This window comes from Phyllobates terribilis, unplaced genomic scaffold (genome assembly GCF_046119375.1).
Source record: "Phyllobates terribilis strain yellow unplaced genomic scaffold, ASM4611937v1 Scaffold_5__5_contigs__length_657084704, whole genome shotgun sequence".
Classification (NCBI taxonomy): Eukaryota; Metazoa; Chordata; class Amphibia; order Anura; family Dendrobatidae; genus Phyllobates; species Phyllobates terribilis.
In genome coordinates, this window is record NW_027362765.1 from 173,668,762 (window position 1) to 173,690,263 (window position 21,502).

The 21,502-nt window shown below is 45.0% G+C and overlaps 1 protein-coding gene across 2 annotated transcripts in view; it reads left to right on the top strand.

The window, feature by feature from the left end:
• Positions 1–21,502, top strand: part of NPEPPS (aminopeptidase puromycin sensitive) — a 57,269-nt gene that overhangs the window by 20,989 nt on the left and 14,778 nt on the right. For both annotated transcript variants that reach the window (XM_073683476.1, XM_073683475.1), the window contains exons 3-5: positions 18,004–18,081; positions 18,485–18,606; positions 20,292–20,399. In XM_073683476.1, coding sequence (XP_073539577.1) covers positions 18,004–18,081; positions 18,485–18,606; positions 20,292–20,399 — 308 coding nt within the window. The remainder of the gene's footprint in view (positions 1–18,003; positions 18,082–18,484; positions 18,607–20,291; positions 20,400–21,502) is intronic.

Below are 21,502 nucleotides of genomic sequence, written 5' to 3' on the forward strand. Positions count from 1 at the left end.
GATATCCATGATGGCTTGTTTTCTTTCTTCAGTCAGATGTCTAGCACCTTGTGATATACAATGTCCGAGGAAAATGACCTTGGGCAGACACCATTGGACTTTGCCTTTCGAGACTTTACAGTTAGCTGAGTGAAGAAACCAGAGAAGGGATACTGACATCTCTGGCAAATTTTCTTCAGTGCCACAGAGTAAAAGATCATCCACATACTGTAGAAGGGTGACCTGAGGGTTCTCTTGAACCCATGGCTCCAGAATAGACTTCATAGAATGAGTGAATTGGTTAGGAGAGTTCTGGGCTCTTTGCGGAGTCCTGGTCCATGTAAGCTGTGCTCCTTGAAAGGTGAAGGCAGAAAGAAACCACGAATCTTCATGTAAGGGTATACTGAAGAAGGCGTTGGCCAGATCTAACACCGTAAACAAGGTGGCCGTTGGAGGCAGCTGAGACAAGAGGGTGTTTGGGTTAGGTACCACTGGAGTTTCTAAAATGGTAGCTGCATTGACGGCTCTGAGATCCTGAACCAACTGGTATCTTGGAGACTCTCCCGGAACGGTTTTCTTTTTTACAGGAAAGAGGGGTGTATTGCATGGAGATACACATCTGACAAGGACTCCTGATTCGAGGAGGGAAGCGATTTGGGTACCCAAGCTTTGTTTTTGTGCAGCCTTGAGGGGGTATTGTGGCAACCGTGGGTACCTGTGTCCAGGCTTGAGGTGTACTCGGACCGGGGGAACCTGCAGGAGGCCGACGTCCTCTGGCCCACTGGACCACAGAGAGTGAGGGAACTGTGAGATATCAAGAAGAGTGTGAGGTTGTATGGTCATCATCATGAGAGGGAAGGCTTTAAGAACACAGCGGTCTTCAGTCCCTTGTTCGGAATGAGGGTCCCGCAAAAGAAGCTCCATACCATGGTTTCCGAAGGTAATTGTTGCCTTCATCCGCTCTAAGAGATCGGCTCCCAACAGGTTGACAGGGCAAGTTTCAGAGACCAAGAATCTTGTGAGTACTCCGGTGAACGGTCCTGCAGACACAGGGACTGTGAGTGGAGAGGAAATATGTTGGCCTTCCACCCCAACACAGGTGAGGGTATCCGGTGATAGGGATACAGAAGGAGGGAGCTGTGCAGAGGAAATGACAGATGTGGCCGCCCCAGTGTCCACCAGGAACTCCAGTGGTTGATGGTCCACCTGTAAAGTGACAGTCCCACAGGCGGCCGTGAGATGCGTAGCCGGGAAAGTGGACACTGGTTGACCGAGCCGTCATTGGCGTGGATGAGATGGTTCACGGGAAGGTCCATGGTTGTGTGGACCGTCACGGAACGACCGGTCATGGTACTGTCTGCGGGTTGGACAGTCTCTGAGAATGTGATTAGGGTTACCACACTCCCAACACAACATTCGTCCTTCAGAATCACGAGATTGTCTTCTATTTCTGGATGGTCCCTTGTCATCTCTTCTGTCTCGTCTTCTATATGTGGGAGGAGTATCATCACCTGTGCCTTTAACCATTACCCACTTGATTCCATGTTGGTTGCCAAGGGGTGGGTAACTTTCTTGAGCTTGATATACCATGGCAGGAGCGGTTTTCTTCTTTGGCTTAGTATCCTTTTCCATTTTTAGCATTGATTTTTGGAAAGCTTTAACGATGTCCACCGCGTCGTTGAAAGAAGAAGAACGAATCTCGGGCCGTACTCTCAGGACTTCATCTCTGAGAGCGTCTTGTAGGCCATCTACTAGGGCCTGAACCAACAGGGCGGCCTGCGTCTTGACGTGAGGACTGTATCCGAGATCCTCAAAATGCATGCTGAGTCTTGCAGCATATCTTTCCACTGATTCATCAGGGTCTTGTTGAACATCTTGTACAGATCCAGCTTGATCTGACAAGCGATCCTGAGCCCAGGCTTTTAACTGTTTCATGTATTCTAGGCCGGATTCATACGTACTAAGGGATCCTGCTTTTGTGGAATCCATGGCCTTTTCGATAGTAGGCAAGAAATATTCCTTGGCCTTCACAGATGTGATACCTGCTAAATCAGCCCAGGTTGCACCATAAATGGCTCTGGTTGTGTCCAAGCGTCTAGCATACTGCATGGGAGATTTATCGGGATCAGGAAGCTTTGAGACCAGAGTGTCTACTTGTACTGGGGTAAAGGGTTGATATTTGATCATCCCTAAAGGTCCAGGAACTTGTTGAGGACCGGGCAGCGTCGCTTGTTCCTTGGTGGTGTTTGGGGTGGCCGCTAGGGAGGATTCTTCAGCCCAGGTTGCACCATAAATGGCTCTGGTTGTGTCCAAGCGTCTAGCATACTGCATGGGAGATTTATCGGGATCAGGAAGCTTTGAGACCAGAGTGTCTACTTGTACTGGGGTAAAGGGTTGATATTTGATCATCCCTAAAGGTCCAGGAACTTGTTGAGGACCGGGCAGCGTCGCTTGTTCCTTGGTGGTGTTTGGGGTGGCCGCTAGGGAGGATTCTTCAGGCAACAGAACCGCATTGGGAATCGGTGTCGGGGAGGAGGTTGCCACTAGTAGCTCAAGGGCCAAAGGCATAGCAACATGAACTGCTGGACTACGGACACAGACAATGCGTATCGAGTCCAATCCATGAGGGAGGGTCTCTACGCCTTCCTTGAGGGCCAGTACGTGTTCCTCCATGCACGGCCCGAGTGGGTAGCCGAAAATTCCAGAAGATATGAGTGGTATCGCTAAAGTGCGTCTGGGCATATCCTGATGAGTCAATTTTCCTGCATGAAGGAGTACTGAACGGATGGTAGATGCGAGAGTGGAACGTGACTCTTCAGGGTTCCGGGAGTCATAAATAGGACCCACTGCATGTATGATGACATCAGCGGGCAGTCTACCCGCACGGGTGACTAAGGTCTGGCCTTGTGAAAGCTCTCCGTTTTCGGCTAAGTGAGCCTGGCATTCTGTAGCCAGAGTAGAACCAGCAGCAAGGGAAATTTTGCGAGCCAATCCTCCAACATGGCTCATACAGGTGTTTGCAGGGTTGACTATGGCCCCCACCCGATGTGTAAGGATGTCACCATAGCCTATTGACAGAGTGACAGGGCGTCCTGATGGGTCTACTAGATTACGGGAGCGGCAGGGGTCCCAAACTTCTGAGAGGCTGGGGGGTGGTGTTCTTTCAGCAGTTGCTTGGAGCAAGGGCCGGAGTACGGGTAATGGTTTTGGGGTGGAGGATGCCATAGGAGACGTATGGGGTAAAGGAGGGGGGGGGGGCTGGAGTATCTTGAGCCCATCCCTCATCTGGCTCCGTATCGTCTTGAGTAACAGTATGTTGGCGGAGGGAGAGCAGTCTGGCCTGAAATTCTGGGGAGTTGAGGAGGATATCCCCAGGGTTGTGGGTGACTCCCATAGGAAACAGGGGAAGCGTTGTCACATTAGTTTCAGATGGGTGCTCTGGGACTGCGGGCTTTTCCACCTGTGCTGGTGGCTGGTAATATGCACCGGACGGATCTAGTAGTGGATATAGGCCGGATTGGGGCTTTTCACAACAAGTAAGAGGTGTAGCAAGATGGCCGTGGGAGGGAGGAGTTAGAGTGGAAGTGGGATTGTTCTTGGAGGCAGGAAAAGGTGTAGTAAGATGGCCGTTGGAGGGAGGAGGTGGAGTGGAAGTGGGATTGTTCTTGGAGGCAGGCTGGGCATCGTGCCATGGGCGGCCCGCCCCACAGACACAGCAGAACTCCGCCCAGGGTGGGTTTTGCTCTCCACACACCCGACACGTCCACCCCTCCGGTGATTTGTTGTTGGTACCATTATAGGGCGGTGGCTGAGGGCTCGGTGTAGTGACAGGCATCAAAGGTGCAACGGCCATTTTGGGGGCACATAACAAATCACAGTCTGCAGCTTTCATGTATCCAAACAAAGGCTCGGCATTCTCTGTCCCCCCCCACACCATCTACTTCTTTCCAGCCTTCAGACTTCAAATCACTCGCTACTCTAAGATGTGCTTGAGCCTGGTGCAGAAGTCCTCACCCAGCTTTCCCAATTTCTATGTAACACATTCTTTCTACACTGAAAACTAAAGCCTGCCTGTACTGGATAAGCTTATCATGTTATACAAATTCCTAACATTCTTCTTGCCTTCTTGCCTTCCCCTAACTCCACTAATTGGCTTAACTCCCACAGCAGCATTCTGCAACTTACGAGATCTTTCAAATTTGAATATACGCAACATTTTCTTATAGAATGCAATGATCTGTCGCGACTCAGATCACTGGTGCAGTCCACAGGTCGCCACTCCTCAGTGTAGAGCACACCTCAATACACTGATGAGATAGAGAGACACCTCAATCTAACTCCTTTCCTAGCCTTGAATGGCGACTTTACAGTGCGACTCACCACGGCACCCTGACTACAGGTCACCACCCGTCAGTGTAGAGACACCTCAATACACTGATGAGATAGAGAGACACCTCAATCTATCTCCTTTCCTACCACGGCACCACCCGACAGTGTAGAGACACCTCAATACACTGATGAGATAGATTGAGGTGTCTCTCTATCTCCTTTCCTACCACGGCACCACCCGACAGTGTAGAGACACCTCAATACACTGTTTCCTAACCTTGACTTTACAGCAGTCTCTGTGTTAGACGAAGAGCACTCCTCAATTCGTCACAGATTCTGACAGCACAACACCTCCTTATGAGGTTTCTCTGTATAAGACGAAGAGTACACCTCAATTCGTCACAGATTCTTTCTCCCTTACACTACAATTCAGGAATGCTTTGAAACCTCGACTATCAGTTACGGGAGGCAGCTATCTAAAGAGAGTTCAGTGACCGGAGGAGGAGGAGATGGTGTTCACACGAGCACGCGCAGGCATGCGACGTCACTCGTTTTAACACTTGCTGGTTCAGGACGTGGTGCGGGACGCCTGAGGTCTCACCACTCGACCGATCACCCACCCAGATCCAACCTGACAACCCAACAGGAACCGCTGCGGCTGACACACAGGCAAGTGAGACATATAAAATACATCTCAACTTACCGTGTTCGATGGAGGTTGATCAGGCCTCAAATTCAGCCACCGCGGTCACCACCAGGGAAATCAGCGATATGGGTCCGGGAGGGCGGCGTACCGCTAGCCACGCCGCACGTTGAGCGCAATTTGTGAGGGTCGTGATGACATTCCACTCGTCCTCCAGTCACTCCAAATTAAGGCTATGAGCATGGGTCAACCATTCAAAGAATGAGTCAGACAACAAGCTGGTTCAAACTCAGAGCACGCTCAAAAGACTACTACAGACAACGTTCTCAGCAATGTTCTGTGTTTATTCCTACATACACAAACCTAAATACACTACATAATGGGAGGGGAAAGAGGTTGTCCGGAGCGGGGTAAGCCATGAAAGTCCAGTGTCTGGCCACTCCTGATTGGTCCACATCTCCTTATCTCAGTCTCTGGGCAGATATTGCAGCCGTCAGCTTATAATCTTGTTTCGTTTCTCTGAAATAAGTCTTGGCAACACTGGAACTGTCTTAGTTTAAGTTTCGATTTGAGTAATACGTAGCAAGGAAAGCTTATTGTTATAAGACACAAAATGGTGGTTAGTACATTAGCAAAAAAAGCGTATAAAAGTTACAAAAGTATAAAAGTTACAAAAATATATATATTCTCTTTTACCCCGACAGGATGACTGCATGGTATGTTTTGCGTGTGAGTTCAAAGCAGCAATGTTCAAACATCTTTATCGTAGGAGTAAGAATGGGAATTTCCACAGGTTGTCTTTTTTTTAATTTTTTTTTATTCAGTTTTCTTTTACTTCGTGGTAATAAAATGATTCTAGCTTTTTTAAATCTTTTTAAAGGGTTTGTCCAGGTTTGAGAGCAAAGTCTGCATTCACTCTGTAACTATAGACCACTGAATCATGACAGCATGCAATGTGCACACTCAAGATCCCCCAGTATTGGCTGATGCAAGTGAGTGGTCACATGACTGTACATGGTTGCATCCCAACTAGTCACTCTTGTTGAGAGAAGCTGGATGAGACTAGTCAGCACGCAATTTGCCTTGCATTCAGTCATGGAACTGCATGCTCTCATGATTGAGAAGTCTGCACATAGTGACTAAAGACTTTACTCTCAAATCTGGACCGCCCCTTCAAGGAAACAGTGTTTGTGTGGATTTCCGCCCACATTCCAAAGACCTACTGATAAGGAATTTAGATTATGTTCCCTAATGGTGGCAGTGATGATGATGATGTCTGTAAAGCGCTGTGGAATTAATGGCGCTATGTAAATTCTGTACTTCTACATGGTGCACAAAGTTGCCACGGTTTTTATGCACACATTGAAAAATCATAATTCTTCATTAAAGGGGTGCTCCGAAGTCTAAATTAATTTTCATCCTGAATCCTTATCTATCTCATGCCATAATCTACACATTATTTTCTAATAATATACTTGAATTAAAAATTCCCTATCCTTCCCAAACTAGCTGCTTTTTTTTTCACTTACTTTATGATGACTCTTCGTTTGAGAATCCCAGTGCATGCTGGGATACTCAAACAAAGCGTCATCAGGGAACTGCCGCAGCCCCTGCCCTCTCCCTGAAAAGAAGCGTCCTTAGTAACGCTTGTTTCAGGGGTTGGGCTAGTCCATGTGCAAAATGCACAGTGGTAGTGCGCTCTCTGTTGCTGGCTCAAATCGGCATTAATGAGCCTGCACCAAAGCGCAGTAATAGTGTGTGTTGTAAAACTACCTGGAGTACAGAGACCAGCATAGCCCCCGCAAGTAGTGTCCCTTTCGGGGCGTTGTTGGTGTCTGCACGCCGGGTATTCTGACACTGCTCTGTTACTGGCTCGTTACTGCTGATCTGAGCTGGCAACAGAGCATGCACTGCCATTGTGCACATCGTGCAGGGACTAGCCAGGCGCCTCAAACGAGCATCACTGAGGATGCTTCATCTCAGGAAGGGGGCAGAGGCTGCGGCAGTGACTATTTTTATGGACATTCTAGGATTGTTTGGGCAACTAGCAAACCTGATGGGGGCATCCTTGCCTGCATCCTGGGAATGTTGTGGCACATTTTGTTTTATGATCTATTCCACATGAATCTGTGAGAATAAAAACGTCACTAGAAGTTCAGTATAAAGGTGTATTGTTTGGGTGCCTATTACTGCCCTGTGCAACTTTGGCCCTTAACAGAGCTATGATATGGTTGTGTGCATGAAACATAAACTTGGCCATACACATTAAATAAGCCAAGGCTGAATCTACCGATTTCAGCAGACTGTGTGGTGGGCTGGGAGGATAGTGTGTATGGTTACCTGTACCTGATTTCTACTAGCAATGTTCAGCCATCATCACTATACTAGTCTATATTATACACTACCATGAAATAACTGCATGGTCTGTGTAGAGAGAAAGACCTTGTTGTCTCCGGTTGCTTTTACTGTCGGCCTCCGCATTGCTTTGCTAGCAATTGGATAGCGGTTTAGAGCTGATTTTTTTTTTTTTTTTGACGTGGCTCATGGACTTTTCAGTTGTAGCTTGTAGCCCTGTGCTGCAGCTGCTAACCAAGATTGTCACTGTATATTAATGGAGCAAACCTGCTAAATGACAATCAGATCTGAGCAGTTTGACCCCCTGCTAATACAAGCCATGGAGGGGAATGGGGATCCTCCTCCTCCTCAGTTATTGCCACACAGACCTGTACCATACTGATCTGACATAAGCAAAACTGTTAATTTTCAACAAGCTGTTACAATTTTTATAGTTCTTTTATTCTTTCCATCTGAGGTGTAATATCTCCAGACTGAACAAGACCAGCACATGTTGCACAAGAAATGGCAGGCAGAGATACGTCTTTATGATGTGGATTTCTCCAGGTGCCCTTTACCCATTGACTCAAATATTCAGTCATTGCCCTGTGTTTTTGTGGATCTGTTAACCAGATTTCACAATACAAACTGCATACGTTAAGACCTGATGAGACTAGTGTACTTACTGTAAAAATCCATGTCCTACTACCCCATCCCCCTTCCAACACTCCATTTTTTTTTTTCAGATTGAGAATGTTGCCGGCCCAGAAACCTGACGTGTCCTATGAGGGAGTTTAATGACTTTAAGATGAACATGTCACTGAATACAAAATCCTTTCTGTAGTTTATAAACACAGGCAAAGAGCGGAGATATAATGGCTTTGTATGAGTAAAGTGTGCATTTCTGATGATTATTTATTATGCTTATTTATATATCGCCATTATATTCCACAGCTCTTTACAGACATTATCACTCTCCCCATTGGGGTTCACATTATAAACTCACCATCAGTATGTCCTTGGCGTGTGGGAGGAAACCCACATGAACATACAAACTCCTTGCAGATGTTGTCCTTGGTGGGATTTGAACCCAGGACCCCAGCACTGCAAGGCTGCAGTGCTAATCGCTAAAACAATGTAGTATTGTATCATTTAATTGTACGAACTCCAGGTTTATGGCACTGTAAATACATCCAACGAAGAAAAAAAAAATTGCCAGGACCAAAATACATCCACATTATTTAAAAAGATGTAAATTTTATTGAATAAAAAACACAAACAAATATTATGGGAATCCAACAACAGGTATAATGATGCACAGAAAGGTGGGTGAGCAACAGAGATAGCCCAATACTGTATATACTCTAATTCTGTAGGTATAAAGTGACATAGTGCTCAATAAATCTCTGATCATACAAATAATACATCAAATACATATATATAAAGAAAATATATGTGTGTACACTCAAAGTGAGTATATAATCAACATAATCATAAATCAATGTATTTGTGAATCAAACCTACATACATAATTGGGTACTATCCCTCAACTTTTATATGCTTAAATGGGTTATTTATATGGTCAGAGATTTATTGAGCACTATGTCACTTTATACCTACAGAATTAGAGTATATACAGTATTGGGCTATCTCTGTTGCTCACCCACCTTTCTGTGCATCATTATACCTGTTGTTGGATTCCCATAATATTTGTTTGTGTCTTTTATTCAATAAAATTTACATCTTTTTAAATAATGTGGATGTATTTTGGTCCTGGCAATTTTTTTTCTTCGTTGGATGTATTTATAGGTAGTAATGCCCTCTAGGACACCTTATATATACCAGGGATTCGTTGCAGTTTTTTGTAAATACTAGGTTTATGGCACTGTGTAAATCAGGGGTGGACTGTTTTTTTTTGACTGGTCTTATACAAACTTAAAGGGGTTCTCTTATTAAGACAGCGCCTGTCCATAATGCTTTATCTGCACTAGTGACTCCCATCCCATTAGCGGATTACAAGGATGGGCATATAATTGAATGGCAGCCAGTTTATACAGCTGCAGGGAATATGCCTGGCCGACCGCAGCTTCACCCGGCATAATCTGCTAATTGCCCTAGGGGCTGCATTCTGAGAGTGGTTGTTTCTAGTGAGATCACTCCTTTCAATGACCTTTATGGCACATCAGCTACCTTCACTCCTCCTCCTCTCTGGGGGGTCCCCCAGAAAATCATACTATCCATAATTCCCCCATAAAGGTAAGACCGCAAACAGAATTTGCTGGGGATTATTTCTGCGGAAAATTTGCGGAAATCCACGGGGTTGTTAGCAAGTTCTATCCTCACCAAATTTTGTGAATCTGCCTTTATGGATTTTCTTGTGGAGGTTGAAAAGCAAATCATTGATTTAATATCTACAATTTTGAATCTTGCGACATTTTGTAAAATTTCTTCCACTTTCCTGCTGCTGTAATCTGATGTGGATTATCCGTGCTTCAGTGCCACTTTTATTCTCCCTAATGAGAGACCTACATGTTAATGGCTATTAGAGGGTCCTCGCATGTGTCCTGAGTCCTGCCCCTATATTCATGTTAAGTGCAGGAAGTAGATTGCAGGTGCTGTCTCATGACCCCACTGTAGTCTCCACATCAGAAGGATCCTGCTTCCCGATGACGGCTATGTTTTTCTGCACCATCAGGCCTGTGTCCTGGTGGTTGGGGCACTGCATTGTGGCCCCCAGGCTGCAGGTTGCACGCACTTGGCGTTTATAATAAAAATGGGTGCAGGTATATAGCAGATTGAGATTGGTTTTCATATTGAAACCAGCAAAGATCTGCCATGTCTCTTGTAGCATTTTCTATGATCGAGAGGTAATCATTTTGGAGTTGATTATTTTGGTCTGTGATGCTGTAATTTACAAGCCATTAGTGCATCAGGTTATTAAGGAGACAAATGCACTAATGGAGCTTTCTGGCCGTGCCAAAGAGCAGAGCTAAGCTGGATTTGTACTGTCAGTGCGGGGGGAGGAGGGTGCAGTGTTGTGTGCCTGCATTCCGCAGCGTACAAGCATGCAGCGCTAGTGGCTCACTAATTCTAAAGGCCTGGAGTGGATGGATAAATCTGCATCTACCAGTAAAGGGCTGTCTGTCAATGACCAGTCATTCTGGTTAATAAGCATTACATTAAAATGGCTTGGATCCCCACAGTCCTCCCCTCCTACCAGCACATCACAAGTTTAGTCTTGCCACGGACATTCCTTGGTCAGCTGCCAAATGGCTTGGGATTCGTCAGTGAAACATTTCCAGCATACTATACTAACCTGATAGACTTGCTAGCCCCTGTCATACCATAAACTGCATTGCAGTGGGCATCCTGGTATGGACTTGGAACAGTACAGTCATCAGATGTCTGCTGCCACAGCCAGCCTTCTGGTGTCCATAATATGGGACTGATCTTGTTATCGAATACAGATGTCCATGCTGGTGCCAGTTGTGTGGACGTACACCTGCGGAGCCCATGGTAGCTCTATATCCAGTGTGGGCCTTGTTGGCTCAGTCTCAGAGAATACATGCATCATTATAGAAATGGTGTGCACATCCCCCCCCCCCCAACCCCAGGGGCCTGCTCATTGACATGAGGATTACAGATCCTCGTGTATCTGCCTAGTGGGAACAGACTGGCACCATGTGAAGGTGAGCAGAGAAGCCTCCATAGAGAGACAGGCTGTAGATCACATCATACACATTGCTGCCCGCTGTGCACTGCTGTCATCGCTCTCTGACTCCGTGTCAAAATGCCATCTGGTATCTCCTGCAGGCGCAGCCAGGAGCAAGGTTTAATGCAGGAGAATCTATCAGAATTATCCACCTCCCCAACTGTTTATATGGTCATGTATCTCTCTGAAGGATAATGTCTTCCACGCCTTAATTTATGTAATTTGTTGTTCCCTGACTGAAATGTCGCTGTTGGAAATGGATAGTTCACTGCTGGAGAACCCCAGCTTAATCCGTTCAGGAACCCAAATAAGATGAAAACTGTGGATACTCCCCTTACATAGCGGGGGCCATTGCAGCAATGTCAGCTCCACTGTTCCCTGATCATGATGTGACTAGTCATCATGTGTCGGCTGCAGCCAATGATCGTCTGCGCATCAATATTTCGTCAAGACAGATGTCCGCTCTGATGAAATAGTAATGGCTGCAGCTGACGAGCGGCCACTCATTGGCTGCAGTCTGCATATGACACCAAATGTCGCGATAACCTCAGCACACCAAATGGTATAATAAGATACTTTTATTTGCAGTCCACAGTAAAGACGTTTCGGTCGACAAGACCTTCATCAGTGTACTGCATGTAAACAAAATGAACAGATATAGAATACAAACATTATAGTGATTATAAAGTTACAAATTATGTATACAAAACATAAAAAAGGTCTGTGTGTCTATGTAACCTTTTGTCCAGCAGTGAAGCAAAAGAAGGGGGCAACCTACCAAGTTACTGGGACGGGAGCAGGAGAAGAGAAGGAGATGGGACCCAATACAGGGATTCCTATGGAGAAAGTGCATACTATGAAGTAATGGAAGGATATATGGGGCTATAATAGGGTGAGGACTATAAGGGAGGTAGACATACCGTTTGTGCCATGAAATATAGGAGAGGTGCTGCATCGATCGCGGTATCCACCGCTGGATGTGAGCAGAGTGCACGACTTGGAGACTGGCTATAAATATAAGTAGAGGAGAGGAGGGTTTGGCTGCCAGCCAATAAGGAAGTTTGAATGTGCTAGTAATTAGCGCTCGATGCGGTGACGTCACAGGAAGTGACGCGAAAAAAGGAGTGCCGGCATAAGATTGGTCCGGCGCCGCGCATGCGCACGTGCGTGCGTGTCAGCCGACGTGTAGGTGCGTTCCAGGGACCAGGAAGTGGTTTCAGAATCGAAGTGATGTGTTCCACTGCCGGAAAGGAATGGCAAGGAGCGTTCCACCATCGAGAGAAGGGGTTGCAGAGTACAGGAGGGATATAGGAGAATTAGGATGGGTATGGATCCTCCATCTGTAACTCGATGTTGGTGAGATGTCTGCGTTCTTTTTCCAAGTCCCGCCCACGTGTTTCCCTGGGTGGTACCCTAAGGAACTCGCTGGAAAGGTTGGTTTGGGCAATAATGTTTGACGCTTCATCTGCGTTATAGGAAAAAGTTACTGATGACATGACACAACAGTGTGCTTGCGGAAAGGAGTAAGTAATATTTAGAAGAAAACGCAGCACTACTGGACCTGGGTGCATGAGTTGGGTCCAAAGCCTTGAAATGTCGCGATAACCTCAGCACACCAAATGGTATAATAAGATACTTTTATTTGCAGTCCACAGTAAAGACGTTTCGGTCGACAAGACCTTCATCAGTGTACTGCATGTAAACAAAATGAACAGATATAGAATACAAACATTATAGTGATTATAAAGTCACAAATTATGTATGCAAAACATAAAAAAGGTCTATGTGTCTATGTAACCTTTTGTCCAGCAGTGAAGCAAAAGAAGGGGGCAACCTACCAAGTTACTGGGACGGGAGCAGGAGAAGAGAAGGAGATGGGACCCAATACAGGGATTCCTATGGAGAAAGTGCATACTATGAAGTAATGGAAGGATATATGGGGCTATAATAGGGTGAGGACTATAAGGGAGGTAGACATACCGTTTGTGCCATGAAATATAGGAGAGGTGCTGCATCGATCGCGGTATCCACCGCTGGATGTGAGCAGAGTGCACGACTTGGAGACTGGTTATAAATATAAGTAGAGGAGAGGAGGGTTTGGCTGCCAGCCAATAAGGAAGTTTGAATGTGCTAGTAATTAGCGCTCGATGCGGTGACGTCACAGGAAGTGACGCGAAAAAAGGAGTGCCGGCATAAGATTGGTCCGGCGCCGCGCATGCGCACGTGCGTGCGTGTCAGCCGACGTGTAGGTGCGTTCCAGGGACCAGGAAGTGGTTTCAGAATCGAAGTGATGTGTTCCACTGCCGGAAAGGAATGGCAAGGAGCGTTCCACCATCGAGAGAAGGGGTTGCAGAGTACAGGAGGGATATAGGAGAATTAGGATGGGTATGGATCCTTCATCTGAAATATGAAATACAATGTCAAATCGAGTTATAAGACACAGTACAGTAAAACAAACAGGAATACTGCTATGATACCCTTATACAGCCAATCGCCACATTATAGATAAGCATACATGAATCTTGGTCCCTATTAATACATGGCAAATGAATATCGGATTGCTGGTGTTAACTCCTTGTGGAGTAAAAAGGATAAACATATATTTATTTATTTATATGTTTATCCTTTTTACTCCACAAGGAGTTAACACCCGCAATCCGATATTCATTTGCCATGTATTAATAGGGACCAAGATTCATGTATGCTTATCTATAATGTGGCGATTGGCTGTATAAGGGTATCATAGCAGTATTCCTGTTTGTTTTACTGTACTGTGTCTTATAACTCGATTTGACATTGTATTTCATATTTCAGATGAAGGATCCATACCCATCCTAATTCTCCTATATCCCTCCTGTACTCTGCAACCCCTTCTCTCGATGGTGGAACGCTCCTTGCCATTCCTTTCCGGCAGTGGAACACATCACTTCGATTCTGAAACCACTTCCTGGTCCCTGGAACGCACCTACACGTCGGCTGACACACACGCACGTGCGCATGCGCGGCGCCGGACCAATCTTATGCCGGCACTCCTTTTTTCGCGTCACTTCCTGTGACGTCACCGCATCGAGCGCTAATTACTAGCACATTCAAACTTCCTTATTGGCTGGCAGCCAAACCCTCCTCTCCTCTACTTATATTTATAGCCAGTCTCCAAGTCGTGCACTCTGCTCACATCCAGCGGTGGATACCGCGATCGATGCAGCACCTCTCCTATATTTCATGGCACAAACGGTATGTCTACCTCCCTTATAGTCCTCACCCTATTATAGCCCCATATATCCTTCCATTACTTCATAGTATGAACTTTCTCCATAGGAATCCCTGTATTGGGTCCCATCTCCTTCTCTTCTCCTGCTCCCGTCCCAGTAACTTGGTAGGTTGCCCCCTTCTTTTGCTTCACTGCTGGACAAAAGGTTACATAGACACATAGACCTTTTTTATGTTTTGTATACATAATTTGTGACTTTATAATCACTGTAATGTTTGTATTCTATATCTGTTCATTTTGTTTACATGCAGTACACTGATGAAGGTCTTGTCGACCGAAACGTCTTTACTGTGGACTGCAAATAAAAGTATCTTATTATACCATTTGGTGTGCTGAGGTTATCGCGACATTTCAAAGCTTTGGACCCAACTCATGCACCCAGGTCCAGTAGTGCTGCGTTTTCTTCTGCATATGACACCAAGTCATGTCAGACTCCAGCGACACCGATAAGCCTCATTTGCATATGAATTAAAGCTTAAATGCTCTAGGCGTGTTCAAAGCATTTCCAAAGCCTCCGCCTCCCTTGCTCTATTCTACGCCCAACCCCACCATTTTCTGCTTGACTGACAGCTCAATGGCTTGACTACATAGCTAGTGAGTTGTCAGTCAAGCAGAGGAAGGTGGGTCTTGTCGGAAATAAAGCAAAGAAGGCAGAGGCTTGGGGGGAGTATTTGGGAAGTAAGACACTAATTAAATCAGCTATTTAGTCAGGGAACAACAGATTGCATCAGTAAAGGTGTGGATGACATTATCTTTCACAGAGAAACCTGACCATATAAACAGTTTAAGGGTGGATCATTCTCACAAATACCCTTTCGCATTTCATTGCATTTGTTACAAGCATTAAAGAGGTTGTCCAGCCTTAGGCCTCTGACTGCAGACTTGTGAATCCTCACATAGCGCGTGCTGTGAAGCGAGGATTCTCCGGTGCCTGTGGCGAGTGTGTGGCCACAAGTATGTGATTTGTACAAATGTGGCCACTTGCCGACTAGATGGATGCGTCCTCACTTAATGCAAGTGTATTGAGTGAGGCTGGATACAGTCTAGTCTGAATGTGGCCGGGAGTATGCAAATCGCTGGCATCGGAGAATCCTCTGTGTGAATATTAAAGTAATGGCTTGGTCACAACAGAAGGAAGGAAACATTCCCAAGAAAATGAAAAAAACAACTCATTTTATGCAACAGTTCAGATAACCACAGGATACACTACAAACGTCCAATAGATGAGGGTCCCCTCCCTGTTTTCCAGAACTCTCCAGAATGCACCCCACCTTGCTCCATTCACAGCAGCCATAAGACTGTGGTTGGGGGCTTCTGGTCTGAAGATGGGTCTGGGGCTTGCACCTATCCGATATTTGTGAATATACAATGAATGCCAGAGATGAGTGCACCCCTTTAATATAGATAACGGGATAGTGAGGCTAATGCTCACCTACCTAATCCTTGTGAGCAACTTTCCCTTGACCTCTTCTACATATGCTACAAATGGGGCACACTGCAAAATGGGGGTCAAGAAACTATGGGCGGGGCTTAGTTATATGCTCCTCCCAGCTGACTTTTGTGGAGAGCGAAGTCAATAATACATTTCCTGGCCTGAAAACCTTAGTGTCATGTAAATAACTGCTATTATATAGAAGATATGCTATAATGGGGAATAACAAGCAATGTAAAGTTAGGGAATATAGAAAAGTAGCTGGTGTATCATAAGTAATTGGAATTTTCCTATAATATTTGTGAAAATTTCTTCCCCGTATTTGAATCTTCTTGTTCTGTTTGCTTCTACGTGTAGTGCTTTATTGTTTCTGTATGGGATCGTGCCCGCCACATAGCCGTGCCGACACAGTTGCCTTGGCGGCACAGCAGCTTAGATTACAATGTCGGCTGTGTATAAAGAGCTGTCTCGTGGATGTCTGCTGTTTTGTGCTGACATAAGTCTATATAGTGCGTCCTAATGTGCCAGGTATGAGCTAAGCTCTGCTCTTGATGCCAGCTTAGTCTACAGTCATCGGCGGGCTCTGTGCCAGTCTGACAATGCCCCTATTGCAGAGAATGAATCCATTTAGTCCATTGGTGTGAAGTTTTGTTTCCCTTTTTCCAGATTTTTCCAATTGCTGTCTGGGGACTTGGGCTGTGGATAATGCCATAGAGCCTGATAATAGAGGCTCTCCGCTCCTAACTTTGCTAATAATAAGGTGTGAGGCCTCCGCCAGCAGTAGTATTAGTACGATTGCTCGTACCCGAGCAGCACTATTAAATACCTGTCTGAATTCATGGTTTTCCCTTTTAGAATAATTCCTTGGGCTTCTGAGAAGGCTACATATGTACACATGCTCTAGACTTATTTAAAGGCACAGTGACTATAAAATAACATAATGACGACATGTATAGTAATACCCTTGCCTCCCTCATTCTTCTTCGGTCTCACGTTTCAATCCGTAGGTGCAAAAGAACTATCCCACTTTGCCTTTTTTTATTACAAAAATGAAACCCTCTTTATATAGATTAGGTTAAAGGTGACCCCCTAATTTTGTCTACTTTCTGCAAGACTGTGTTCTGGGAGCTTGCAAAAATGTTTGCAGACTGACTCATAGACTTGTAGGCTCATCTGGTTCATAAGCACAGACACCTGCATCTGTGTCATGGGAATTCACGTGGGTGTTGAGAGAAGGTAGGAGGGGGGCTGTGGTAATCGGGCACTCTTTACACTATATACCCCCAGGTATCTATTTTAATTTATATAGCTGCATGTTTGTGAAAGGAAAAAGGATCATAGCAGACACTAGGGAAGCAATGCTAGGGCTCAGTGGATGATGATGAAAGAAATCTGTAAGCAATTTTGATCAACCAAATTTGACTGCTGCCACCTCTGTATAGTGCCTTGATACTTTGCTTTAAAGGAAATATTTCAGCAGGATTGCTATGAAATATGAAAGCAGCATGATGTAGGGGCAGAGACTCTTATTCCAGCTATGTATTATTTGCTAGTCTGCCTACTGTCGTTTTGATACAATTACTGTTTTCTCTGCTGCATAACTCTAAATGCTAAACCCCTATATTACCCCACCCCCACACAACTGATGAGTAGCCTTTGGACAGTCAATGGTTGGATAGGGGTTGCACAAAGTAGTTGATAAGGAGACATGAGGCAGCTAGTCCTGCAATGATTTCCTCCTGATTAAACCCTGATTTTATTGAAACAACAAGACACAGCCTAGTAAGTGACACATCACTGGAATCATGATCTCAGCCCCTATAATATGCTGCTCTCACATTATATAGCAAAAACCTGATGACAGATTCCCTCTGAATACTTCCAGATCTTTTTCCACTGATGTTGATTGCATGACTTGAAGATGATGTTCTACATGGCTGAGACAGCATAACGTCAGTCAACTGCGGAGGGTGGGAGAGGTGTAGAGTAGCCGGGACACTTTGTACAGGAGCACCCAGCGGACCCGGCTTTCTCAGTGATCATTAATGTATGATTGACAACATGGGTATCTGTGCACATGGCTCCTGACCAGATATCCTGTGGCATGGTAAAAAATTTGACACATTCCCGATCAGAGCTATCCCAATAGCTGGGATAATAAAGGTGACAAGTGGCAGATAATTTCCTTTTGTAAATGTAAAACCATTGGAATAGCATTGCATTTGTTAAAAAAAAAAAAAAGGTCCTGATAAGGTTGATCCTTTGTCTGTTGGTATAACCTGATTTCTTTCTCTCTTTTCTAGAGATCCACGCCACGGGTTTTAACTACCAGAATGAAGATGAGAAAGTGACTCTGTCCTTCCCCAGTACATTACAAAAGGGTAAGAAATCTGCTGATCAAAACTCATTGCCATATTGTAGTCCTGGTGCCTCCTGTGATTAGCTGAACGGCCCCTTAAGGAGTCTCCTCTGTGGTGCCCCCAACTAATCCTGCTCAAAAGTGAGCAATGTATTCTATTTGTTCTACCTGTAGGTGTCGTGTATATATGCTAACACTCTTCTGGGATTACATGCCTTTGATCAGACTTCATTGCTGCTTTAGATTTGTAATTCTATTTTCATAGTTCCCAGACGCCTCCTCATGGCTCTAACGTTTAGTCCTGTCCATGTATGTGATCTTCATCTGTACCCTAGATTAGTAGCCCGCTGTTCACCATCTCCTAGTCTTAGGCTGTGTAGTGAATCCCCCTCGCCTCTGGTTTATGCTTTCTTATGTATGTGTAGGTACTGGGATGCTGAAGATTGATTTTGTCGGGGAGCTGAATGATAAGATGAAAGGTTTCTATCGCAGTAAATATTCCACAGCATCTGGAGAAGTGCACTATGCCGCTGTCACTCAGTTTGAGGTAAGGAAATGTGTATCCTTGGTTGCATTACTGGGGTCACAGGGTGGTTCTGCTTGAAGGGGATTACCTATCGGGGGGTGAGGAGGGCCAGTAACATCACGTCTCTTGATTCCTCTAATATGCAAGCATCGCGACAGGTATCGGTGGGTGTGACACCACTGGTCCCGCTAACCTATTGATGTGGAAACTAGTGGGGACAGAATACTCCTTTTAATGTATTTTGTACTGGTCATAGACTGTAGTAGGATGCAGTAACTTGTAACATTTCTGACAGGGTTGAATAGAAAGAAACAGTCTAAAAGGATCAATGTTCACATTGTACGGCAGTGTTTAGTGAATGCACGGACTTGGCCATAGTAATGGAGAAATGGAATCCAGCAAAAGACTTGATTCTGATAAGATACTACATTGAATAGAAATATTAAACTGTACTCAGTCAGTCACTCCTAGGCCCAAAAGAATGCCCATTTGGTCTCTGACAGTGTGGCACTTGTCAGAATTTTTAAGAAACATATAACATATATATATATGATCTGCTGCTAGCACTGTTATAGGGGTAATGTACCCCAATTCTATACTAATATCCCCCATCCTGGTATATGTATATCCCCAGCCTAGTGTATATATCCCTATTACCCCGCCATCCTGATATATACCATCCCCCCCCCCCATCCTGGTACATATCATCTCTCTTCCCACCACCCCCCATTCCCCCCATCCTGGTATACATCATCCCGCCCCCACCCCCAATCCTGGTATTTGTTCACCCCCCCCACCCCCACCATACTGGTATTTATTCACCCCCCCCACCCCCCCCGCCCCTTACCATACTGGTATACATGGCCCCCAATACTCTGCACACAGAAAAAAATAAAGGATTCTACTCGCCTTCCTTCCCTCTGCATCCTGTTCTGCTGCTAGCAGCTGATCTTGGCGTGTGAGCAGCGCATGACGTCACTGCCATGTGCCCCCACACGCTGAGGTCAGCTGCCGGAATATTCCCTCCTCTCTACACCGGGGGACTATGGGCGTGGAGAGGAGTGAATATTCATGTTCTTTAATAGCCACCGCACTGTTGGCCGCAGCCACGGCTCCTGCAGCAGCTTGGCGATCATGTGTGTGTCTGCTGTTAAAAAGAGTGAATATTCACTGCTCCCCACGCCCATGGGAGTGGAGAGCAATGAATATTCATTCTCTTTAATAGCGGGCACAAGTGATCGCCCAGCCGCTGCGGAAAGACTGCGGCTGACACTGTGTGCGATATTAAAGAAAATGAATATTCACTCTTCTCCACTCCTATGGGTGTGGGGAGGAGTGAATATTCATTTTCTTTAACAACATGCACATGTGTTAGCTGCAGCAGCCGGCTACTGCCTGTGACCCGCTGCTCCCCCCACCATCAACAGCCGGACTATGTATTATGTGGACTATAAAACACCCCCCCCCCCACTTTCCTCCAAAATTTTGGAGGAAAAAAGTGCGTCTTATAGTCCGAAAAATACAGTATGTATGTATATATACATACACACAAAGTGTGTGTATGTATATATACATACACGTAAAGTGTGTGTATGCATATACCTTCCTGCATATTGCCACATCTCTAGGTGCCTGCATCTATTTTATTAATGCTGCTTTATTCCACCTCTTTGTGGCATGAAATATAGCTGTTTTTTCTTTCCCAGGCCACAGATGCACGCAGAGCTTTTCCCTGCTGGGATGAGCCGGCTATCAAGGCAACCTTTGACGTTATTCTGATTGTTCCCAAAGATCGTGTAGCTTTGTCAAATATGGTAAATTTTATGTTAACTTAAGTGCATGTTATAAAGACAAATATGTATTTTTTTTTCTATTTATTGTCAGTTTTACTCATGGTTTTTAGCTGTACTGTGAAATTGTGACCTGCCCCCTTACCTGATGAGTCAGGGATTAGGAAAACAACAAAAGATTATATGTGACACTACTCCCCTGATTCTCTGTCCTCATGGGAACATAGACTGCTCACAGTGGAAGGGCGCCATCATACCAAGATCAGGAGCAGTGAAAGGGAAGATCTATCTCGGAGTTCTGAGGCTATTCAGGCATGGTTTTCTTTGCTTTTCCTTCAGAGGTTTTCTGGAATTTCACAAAATTTGCAGATGGATAGGAAATGTTCTTAAATATCGACGCACTGCTTACCAGTTAAATCCGTAGCGGCTCAGTGCCACTTCTGGTGGTCTCCCCTAGTCCTGCAGTGATGTCCTTTACATTGTCATGTCCAGAACCAGATGGGGCCACCAGAGCAGTGGTGCTGAAGCAGGAGGGGATTTTACTGGGGTCAATTATTTTAGAACATTTCCTACTCTTCTGAAACACTGTTAATGACGTAGCCAAATTTTTTTGCAATTTAATTTTTTCCTCCTCTATGTTCCAACAGCCATAATTTTATTTTTTATTTTTCCATCGACATAGACGTATAAGGGCTTTTTTGTAGATTTAAATGACACCATAAATGTTACCATATAATGTACTATAAAACGGAAAAGAAATTCCATGTGGAGTAAAATAATGAAAAAATTCTGCCAATGTTTGTTTTTTTGCGCCATTCGTTGTGAGGTTAAGGCTATGTGCCCACGATGCAGAAATGCTGCATATTTTTTCCGCTTCTCCCTGGCAGTAAAAAAACGCATGCGGATTTTACATGCGTTTTTCCCGCCAGGTAGAAGCGTTTGTCAATTGTTTTTGCATGCATTTCTGCATGCGGGTTATCAAGCGCTTTTCCAAGCGATTTTAGCATCACTTGGAAAAGTGCTTGACAACTTGGTCACACTATATAAATCCATGCAAACAGCATATATAGTGTGACCAAGTAATAGTTTAAAAAAAAGAATAAGAATGGTGAAAAATAAAAAATAAA